The sequence below is a fragment of the Nuphar pumila genome, chromosome 8 (genome assembly GCF_984573655.1).
Source record: "Nuphar pumila chromosome 8, dmNupPumi1.hap1.1, whole genome shotgun sequence".
Lineage (NCBI taxonomy): Eukaryota > Viridiplantae > Streptophyta > Magnoliopsida > Nymphaeales > Nymphaeaceae > Nuphar > Nuphar pumila.
Window position 1 is genome coordinate 124,690,060 of NC_143256.1, and position 10,462 is coordinate 124,700,521.

At 37.3% G+C, this 10,462-nt stretch overlaps 1 protein-coding gene across 1 annotated transcript; it reads right to left on the reverse strand.

Moving 5' to 3' along the window:
- Positions 1-3,704: 3,704 nt before the first annotated feature.
- LOC149830600 (putative indole-3-pyruvate monooxygenase YUCCA4) lies at positions 3,705-9,787 on the reverse strand. Its single transcript, XM_090015491.1, has 6 exons — positions 9,674-9,787; positions 7,871-7,907; positions 5,741-6,339; positions 4,536-4,784; positions 4,057-4,179; positions 3,705-3,920 (listed from the first exon to the last, which is right to left on the reverse strand). Exons 1-6 carry the CDS (start codon positions 9,785-9,787, stop codon positions 3,705-3,707), a joined length of 1,338 nt encoding a protein of 445 aa, XP_089871617.1.
- Between the last annotated feature and the right edge of the window lie 675 nt (positions 9,788-10,462).

Here is a 10,462-nt window from a genome sequence, read left to right on the forward strand (position 1 = left end):
ATGGAAAAATAAATTTTAATTACATGGTCTCTCAACACTTGACTAGAATGACCAACTGGGGAGGCTTTAGTTGTCTGGTAGGAACAGTGAGTGCACGTCACCTTGTGTTGGGACGTTGCAAGTTCAAATCCCAATGATATGGCTGTATAACTGGTGGGGGTCTGCCTAACCCCAGCTTGCCTATCACAAAAAAAAACACGACTAGAATGTCAATTAAAAGAAAAATTAAGCATCTAGTTTCTGACACCTAGATTGGAGTATAATCGTATTGGATATGTTGCTCTGTTTGATTCATTTGATCGAGATCAGTATAAAGGCACGGAGGATGGTTTGGCAAAATCATCCTTGGCGTTTTGGGGTCGAGCTCAACATATTTAACTTGAGGAGCATGATCATGTTCACTTTGCATATTGTAAATATATAACCTACACAGTAGAGCAGAACCGGGGAAAACACAAGCAAGATCTAGACTTGAGGGAAATCTTGTTCAACTCGCGACGAATGATGCAAAACGTGAACTAGATATGAACAGGGTCCACAAGATCCAATTTGATTCAATCTTGTTTTGTGGATAATTTTTTTAGTTTTGGGCCCTAGCTTGTATTTGGATACAAAATCTTTATTAGTCCTATATTCATTTAGAATGTTTATCAAGAAAGAAAACTTATCATAGTCAGGGTTTATTAAATAAAATAGATTTTAGCAGTTACCATTGCAATTCTTCACATATAAAAAGAAAAGAGTAGGAGTCAAAGCAGTTCAGAATCGAATTAATTATGAGTTTATTTCCATTTTTTTCTATTTTCTTGTTATTTCTTGTTTTCTTATACTATCTGAGATAAATTAGCTTATTAACTGCGTTAGGGTGCCTATTCTTGTAGGCTTCATGATTAATCCTCCTGTTCACTGCATCAAAATCATGCATAAGAAACAAGACATATCTTTTGCAATACTATATTTTTTTATTTTGATTGGAAAGTGATGTGTGAAAAATTGAACCTCGAGCACATGAAATGAGAAATCACTGTGAAACCTCGAAGGTGAAGAGTGTGAAATAATATATGAAGATGAAATACACAAGCTTAGATGAAGATAAGAAGGGTAAAATTTGCAAATGAATGTTATTCAGTGAGAAATGATGAGTGCAATGTTTGATTTCCTTTTCATTTTGCATCATAATTTCATGAAAAGGACGTTATGCATGGGTTAGCCAATTCCATGCATACATTTTTTTTTTGGCCAATGAAAAAGAAAAAGGGGTGATTTGTGGAGATATTTTGAGAGAGAGAGAGAGAGAAGCTCATCTGTTTCTTAGAGAGAGTGATATTTTTTGGATAAAGAGATTTTTTGAGATATTTTGAGAGAGAGAGAGAGAGGCGGTTAAGTGGTTGATGCTTTTATTATGACAATTAAAAGAAAGAGGGTTGCCTTTCAAAAAAAATTAAAAGAAAGAGAGAGAGAAAGGGAGTTATAATCTGTAACTCATGAGGTTTAGAAAAAAATTACAACATACCATGTAACACTATTTTTTTAGAAATCTTAATAGCTAGAGATGGACAAACATATTTTTAAGAGGCCATTTTTCATGCAGCTCTAATACTGCCGACCGTCTATCTCAACATTTCAAAAAGATGGACAATGCACCCATCTCGAGAAACCTCAAGATGGATGGTTGCCAGGCAGGTCGCCACCTTGCTTAATGTGAAATCAATTTTTAATTACATAGTCACAACACATGGCAAGAATGTCATTTGAGGAAAATATTGAAGCATGTAAATTTTCAAACCTATTGTCCTACTTCGACTTTTATAATATTTTTTATTAAATTAGATTAAAGAAAGTCAAGATAATGATTGACCAGTGTATGCATGGGCCAGCTGCCATTGATTCTCAATTAATTCATCTCAACGCTCTAGGACTTTGGGCATGCAATCTGCTTGACTTTGAAGGAAGAGATACATGGGATTTCCCTCAATTTTGAAGGTATAATGATCAAACAGTCCTTACCAGTACTAGACGACTAAACATTGAAGTGCCATTCTTGCCATTTTATAAGAGCTTTTTAGACAATTTAAAAGCCAACGGCTTGATTTCCATTGTGGGACCCCCTGTTCTCTAGTGTATACATCATCGACCTAGCCATGGTTTTGGCTTTGCATGAAATTACTATATCAGATGAGCAAAGGTCCAAAATAACCCTTCGAGGAACGTTAGAGCATGTTGGTCACTTTAACTGACTTCAGTTTTTCTTTTCACAAAAATATACATGCTATTTGTAAACTATATAATGAAGTAACTAAAGAAAAAAAAGTTAGTGTATCAAGATAACACTAGACTAGATTAAGAGTATGCCATATGAACCATTAAATTCTCAAATTCAATGTTGGCGATTTTACCATTCTTTGAAGAACTGTGGTTTCTCAAGGAGGATTGGAGAATGAGAGAAGATGTTAATGGTTCAGCTTGTAAGTAGATCGTTTGAACTCGGAAATTAGGCTCGACTAGCCAAACATGAACAACAGGTGTTTGGCTTGGCTCAACTTTTATAGTCTCATTAAGCAGTAATAAATATGTTTTAAATATATTTTACATTATATAGTGCAGTATCCAACAAATTGTTGAAGTGTTTAATTTGCAAGAAATAGGCTTAATTAGAGCCTAAAAAGTAAAGGTTTCTGCTCCAAAACAATGTTTTTTTTCCTTTTTTTTTACACAAGTTAGCTTGGACTTTTCTCAGTAAGTATAAAGTTCAATCCTATTATTTTCAGCTTTGAAGCAATGTATTTTTTTTTTATAAACAAGTTAGCTCGACTTCGACTCGTTTAGCTCAGGCTTGTCATAAGCTCAAACTCCACTCGGCACCTCAAGATCAGCTTGTTCGGCTCGTTTACCCACAGTAACAAGTATGGCTAAATATCGTACCAAATATTGAATCTATCAAGATTGACGGTTTTGATGATGGGAAACGTACTTCTCATGGATGAGCTTGTGTGTGCATCATTAAGAGTCACAGTCAGAATGATGACTTAGCATGAGCAACCAACCAGTAACAATAAGGCTATCACTCACTAGGGCCTGGATCCATATCCAAAGAAAAACAACCAAATTTAGTTGATCTTGGAAACAGACCTAGATGGTGCAAAATTGTTTCACCTTAACCAACAACAAAAAGGTTGATGGTCAGAGTGGACCATAGACGATCTTAGAAGGTCCAAATCACATTGCACCTTTGCACAGTAAATGTACCAAAGACTTACTTTAACTGTTCAGTATTCACCCTTTAGAGACTAATATAAAGTTAAAAACTAGAAAAAAAACAGAACCCTTTTACATGAGTGACAACATAGATGGCCCAAAACCCACTGACACGGTCATACATGCAATTGATAAGAAAAGAACAGTGCTTTGTACTATGACCAATTTGAGCTATCAGAAAATAGTAAATGAACCATGTTAGTTGTACCCAACAACATGACTCAAATCTATTCCAATTCAATGCACAACACAACAAGAAACAGTAGGGACTGTTATTAATATCATTCCTTCTGTGGAACTGAAACATTTGTATCAAATGGTTGTATTAATCTTTAGACATTAATAAGGAAAGGTTGAGATCTTGTTTTTTCTTGATATTCTGATGAATCATGTAACCACAAAAGGGGGCAACTTTGAAAGGAAAAAACTGTCATATATATGCTTGTGATTCATGCTTGTTGGGATTTAGCATACACTATGAAATGCTTGTTTTCTGGCAAGTTCTTCCATTGTCTTTTTATGTCTTCTGCTGTCCTCTCAGCATCTAGTCCAGCACCCTGCAGGCCTTTTCCAGCAAACCCCACAAAGTATAACCCATTCTCTCCTTTCCAACTACAAGGAAATGGTGTTCTAAACTTGCCAGTTTCTGAGAAAGAATTATAGTCCTGTCCAAAAAATGTAAACCAAAATATTATAGAGAAATGGGTGTTTGTGAGTAATTAAGAAAAAGTAATACTAGGAATCATATGTAATTATTGTTCGTATCTTGAACTTTTGAGAAGAGGCAAGAGTAGCATTAACCTTTAGCCATGATGAAAGGTTAGTCTTGTAGCCAGTTGCTAGAATGATTGAGTGGAATTCAAGTTCCCTACCATCAACAAATTTAGCTCCATTGCAAGTCAATGTATCAATTTCAGACATGATCTGTCATGAAAAGACATGAAAAATCATCACCTTTAAAAGAATTTAAAAGAAAAAGCTAAAAAAAGACACGATGCTCGCTAATTAATGATAGATTATGATAGTTACCTAATAATAATACCCTTTTAAGTTCAAAAGCAGTTGAAATGGCATGAAAAGTTGAAACACTTGCTAGTATCAACCCACTATGCAGAAGCAAACAAGAAGACAGTTTCTAGTGGATGCATAGGTAGAAAACAACTAAAACCACCCCAAAAAATTGATATAGAACTAAAAGAACAACATATTGGTAATTAAAGAAAAGCAGCCCCCACTAGCAGCAGGGTTTGTTTTGATGAGAGAGAGAGGGAGAGAGAGACCTTGATCTTGCCACTCTTGATCTTGGATATTGCTCCTGGATCCAAGACAGGAGTCTTTCCTGTTTTGCTTTTCAATTCCATAGGCCCTATTTCTGGCCTTCTCAACCCATATTTTTGAGTGTCACCCACCATCCTTTCTGCTAAGAACACCAAAATCTTGTCCACTATTCTCAATGGCAGACATCTCAAGAATCCCATTGCAACCCTAAATGTTGAAATTCCAAACATGTCTCTTGGCAACACATGCACCTAAATACCAAGAAAAGAGAAAAAAAAACAAATTAAATTAGTCCATTCAATGGCAATAATCAAAACAAAAATATTTTTTGAGCCCCTTTCATTGAAATTCCAATTTAGAGGAAAAACTAACTTTTGCAAAGAGAAATAAAAAAAGGAAAAGAAAAAAAGAAAACAGAAAACACCGACAACAGTAAAACATCAAAAGTAGTAGCGGTGGAAGTAATAATAACAAACAAAAGCAACCTTTTTAAACTTTTTCCTAAAAAACTCTAAATAAATCCCAACATCAACATCAGTCTAATACTCACACAAAAAAAAAACCTTTCATCCCCCCTTTTACTTAAAAATCAAACAAATAATGAAAAATCATTTGAAAAGCTCGTTTTCTTCCATAAGAACTAAATCCAACTTAGAATACCAATAAAACCAACAAAAACAATTATGAAGTACTTCAAAGTTTTCTCCCAACAAACCCAAAAACCAACCCTCCTCACCTTCCACTCCCTCGTCTAGTACCGACTAAAAAACGCCGGCAAAGAAACAAAGATAACCAACTTTGTCTTTAGGTGGGTAGGATTCAAAGCCTTCAAGCTGAAGAATGTCGAGAGTTCGATAGGGAACACAAAGGGAGGACCATGTACAATATAACTGCAAGCTTTTAGTGTGCTGCTGCACCTGATCGCCCTCCATCGTTGCTTGGGCTTCACAGCTGACATGCTGTATCTCAAAGACGAAGGGTGATAAAGGTGCAGCAGCACATTAAAATCCCTCGAGAACACGTCCCTTGTCGTAAGGTCGAGGCAATAGGCTCTCTGGTGCTGTCAGGTGTGGTGACCATAGCTCGGCAGGACTTTCCAGTGTAGCAGGTCTTCTGACTTGGAGTCGGTTTCCTCATATAATAATAAGTAAAGAACCACATGAACACATAAAAATTGATAAATTCTCATTGTTTGATAAGCACTTACACCACTCCTGACCACCATGTAAGGCTTGGCTCCATGCTCACACAGGTCCAGGCAGACCTCCATCCCAGAATTGCCACAACCCACAACCAGAACGCTCTTCCCCTGCAACCCCTCCCCATTCTTGTAGCAGCTAGAGTGTACAACCCTCCCCTCGAAGGCCTCCAGACCGGCGAGCTCCGGCATGACGGGCTCGGCATTCTCGCCAGTGGCCACCACCAGACACCTGCAAACATACTCCAATTCGCCACCCTTGATGACCACCTTCCAGAGGCCGGTGGCGGCATCGAAGGCAGCCGACTCGACGCGTTTCCGGAAGCGAGGACGGATGCGGAACCGGGCGGCGTAGGCCTCCAAGTAGGCCAGGAACTGGTCTCTGGTGGGGTACGTCGGAAAGTCGGCAGGAAAGGACATGAAGGGAAGGCTGCAGAAAGGCTTGGGGAGGTGGAGCTTCATGCGGTCGTAGGTGCGGTGGCGCCAAAGGGAGCAGATGGAAGATTCCTGCTCAAGGAGGAGGAAGGGGAGGCTGAGGAGCCGGAGGCAGGCGGCCGTGGCGAGGCCGGAGGGGCCGGAGCCAACGATTATGGGGCCGTTTACGTAGACGCACAGCCGGTGATGGTGGTGATGGTAGGTTGGTAATTTGGAGAAAAGTGGTGGGCTTTGCTGGGAGTAGCGGTGGTTCTCTGGCGGTGGGTCGTCTTCCTTTGGGAGCTCTTCCCTGCGTAGGCATTCCGTGCATTCCATCTCTCTCTCAACCAACAAATACAGTCCACGTCTTTCTCACACTTTGAAAGCACACAAAGTCTCTTTCTCTCTCTCTCTCTCGCTCTCCTTTCTTATTAAACAAAAGGACAGTCCGTCTTTCTCACTCTCAAACAAAAAGTCTCTCTCTCTCTCTCTCTCTCTCTCTCACTCTCAAACCATAAGGACAGCCTAAGAACATCTCCCATCTCCCACTTAAAATTAGAAAAATTCCATTTAGCGTCCAACCTTTTACCCGTAATTTCAAATACTAGTCAAACTTTTCTAAAAACTGTCAAACAAGAGTCTGCATTTATTATTGTCTTTTAACTCAAATTAAATCATAAGTCAAATTATAACAGTGGCCTTCCTCATTAAAAGTTTACACACCTTACTTTTTCTAATTGGCCCATATTTAGAATTTTAGAAAAAGAAATTGGCCAATATTTAGAATTTTAGAAACTTGTGGTCTATATTTGAAATTAAAAGCAAAAGATTAGATCAAGTTTGAAAGCAAGAAATTTTTTCATAAGATTAAGAAGTTTTGATATGATAATTTTTAAATGAATTTGTTTTGTTTGTATAGCATGCTAAAAATAAAATGAAAAAATGTCAAAAAAATGAGAGGGAGGGTAGGGTAGGGTATGGTAGGGTGGAGTAGCTTCTCCACCATGGTTGTTGGGACCTTCGACGAAGGACGCATCGCGGCCGTAGCACCGGATCACCGAAAAATGACAAAAAACACCAAGTGCATGACCAACAACCACAATGGCGATGGGGGAAGGGGGGTGCCTACGCTTATGCCCCTTGGGAGAAGTGAATCTCTTCATTGTCTTCATGACGACGATGATGAAGGAGACACTGATAGGCCAAGGGCATGGCCAACAACCACGAGAGCAAGCTCGACTTCATTCTCGGGCCCAAAATAACCTGAGTCATTGTTCTAGTGAACTCCTCAAGGTTTGCTACTTTCTCCTATATCCACTAAAGGTCCTCAACTTCCTCTACTTCTTTCTCTTCAAGCACTTCCTTTGTTTCCTTCTGCTATTTGTTGGCATTGGAAATAATGAATGCATCTTCATCCTTCCTATGAGCTCTCAAGACCAAATGGGGAGGCGACCTTTCCACCAATGATGATCTCAATGGAAATGGGGTTTTGATAGGATTATGACCCTTTGGCAAAAACTTTGGATGAAGTGTACCCCACAGATTGAGCTGCGTAGAAGCCATGAGAGAGAGAGAATGCAAATTTTTCTTTGGTAGGAAACATTCCTCCACCCTTCCTATTAGGTACAAAAATATTTTTACCAAAATTTGTACTTTTTAGAAAAGTTTCTCAAAAAAAATAAATAAATCTCCAATTTGGAATGGTCAGAAGATCCGTACAAATTTTCTTCGTACCTTCACTTTTCCTACATCTTTGCCACTTCTAAACATGCCAGTGTCTCTCCTATCAAACCCACACATAAAAAGAACACATCTCTCTCTCTCTCTCTCTCTCTGAGATGACAGTGGATCATGTAAGCATTTAAGATATATTATTTGATCCAAAACGAGGTCCAAGGCATGGTATACTAAAAAAACATTCAAGAAGCCCTAAATGTTGTTAATCACTAAGATAAATGACACCCATGAAATCATCAAACTGAAGGGCCTCACCAAGATGTAAGGCTAGGAAACAAGTTGAGTTGCTCATGGCTCAACTCATATAAGCTTATAAATAGTTCTTTCGAACTCGTAAAATAGGCTCAATAAGCTGAATATGAATAATAGGTACTCAACTCAGGTACGCTGGTTAGGTAGCAAGAAATGTATTTTAAATCTATTTTATATGTATTTTTTTTGTAATCCTATTTCTTTTAGCTCTAAACAACAAATTTTCTTTGTAAGCAATTCAACTCGAATACAAAGAAGCAATTCATTAAACAACTCTTAACAAATCATATATTTTTATTTGTGCTTTCACATGTTATGGTTAATCTCACTACATACACTACACTTGTATGCATAACATCCTTGTGTTTTGTTCTTTATTTCTTCACCTTACGTCGCCTTGCTTTATGAACCATTTTTTGGGGGATGGACAAGTATAAGAGTTGATGGACTGATGTGTAGGGCATTCTTCATCAGAAAGAATAAAAATGTATTATAGAAAGAATAAAAATGTATTATACACAGCTCGATACGATTCAATTGTGAAAAACGTATCACAACAATCCTTTGGTAGGTTTCTCTCATACAAAATTCATGTAATCACATGTTCACATGAAATCCCTCTAACATGCTACTCTTTATAAGAGTACAAGTGCTTTTAAAGATCAACACTGTAACTATGAGATCGGTTGTGTGCTTCGTACTGCTTTCAGTGGTAATGAATTACTTGCACATGTACTTGTTGTGCCTTCGAGAATTCTTGTAGCATTTCTTTTACCTTCAGCACCACAACAACTATCATATGTTGTTTGACATTCTTTTTTTTTTTTAAAGTTTCACCAACATGAGACAAAGCTTTTTAATAAGAAGAAATAGGGGCTTGTCACGTAGGGTAAGAATCCATGCATTGAAGCTCTCTGTTATATTAAATGTTAAATACTCATATCTTTTAGCTGGAAAGTAGCTGTTAGCCTAATGTTTCGATTCCACGCCAGTGGCAATATATTTGTATGTGACTTCATCTTGCTTTCAAAGTTTTTGAAGAACATAAGTGCACTATTGTCTCATGGATGCTTTAGCTGCATTCCACCAAAGTGCACTAAGTGGTAAACTAAATTTCTTAGAAAAATTCTCTTTCAAATGCTTCATACAATATCCAACATGACATATAGGTCTTGTATGGGGGACAATATGCTTTAGACTCTCATGCCTAATAGAGATAACTGTAAGCTCTAATCTCTCTTTATATTCGCCGTAGCATATGAGTTCTTCCTTTAGATGCTTCAAAAACCACTCTAAAAAATCCTTCGAATCCTTATTAACAACTGTAAATGCTACCAAAAATAACTCACCACAATGATTAACACTATGGTCTGACAACAATATATCGGTGTATCTTCCTTTTAGAAAAGTTTCATCTATCATAAGAACTAGAAGGCATCTTTTCAAAAACCCATCGATGCCTCAATGAGAGGATAAGATCATATACTGAATTTGATCTTTTCGATAAGTCTGAATGTACCCTAGTGATCATAGGTTAACCTTCATCAAATGATCCAAATAGACGAGAATCAACTTGAAGAACTCTTCAAATAAACCATAAAGTGCCCCATTAATCTGTTTTCTTCCCCACCATGCTTGTTTATAAGTAACCATCACTCCTTCCATGTGACTGATATCATTCATGATTTCTCTTAGAGTTATCTTTAGGTTATCATGCATGCGTTTGTGAATAATATCTGAAATATACTTAGAAGATACTTTTTTCACTACAAGGTTACCCAGTGATCCTGTTCTGTGCACTTAGTATGCACACTTTGACACTTCTTCACTTAAAAGAATATTATTCTACGCACCTTTGTGTAATGAATCTTCCAAGGGAAAACAATTGTATTCTGCGGGTTCAGTTTTGTGCATACGACAATCGGTTATCGCAGCTCTTCAAAAATTTTATTTTATAGTTATTTTTTTTCACATGATTTTTTAGAAACTCGTGTCAATGTTGAAGATAATTAAACCTTTTGTTTATAGCAGTTTTTTGATTGTTTGAGCTTGTTGTTAGCCACTATAATTGTTCACAATCATTAAGTGGTTTGTTACACAATTGCTCATATAAATGAGATATATCTATTTCAATAATTTTTAATTACTTTTCATTGTATGAGAATTCATTGAACGAGAACCTATTCAACATATCATTAGTCTAAAAACATAAGAGTTCTTATGCCCAACAAATGTGCATATAACTGTTATGGCATACCAAGGCTTCAACTTCATAAATGTCATTCATGCATCGCTTTCACCCGCCATTATTTGTCCCATGTCATCACT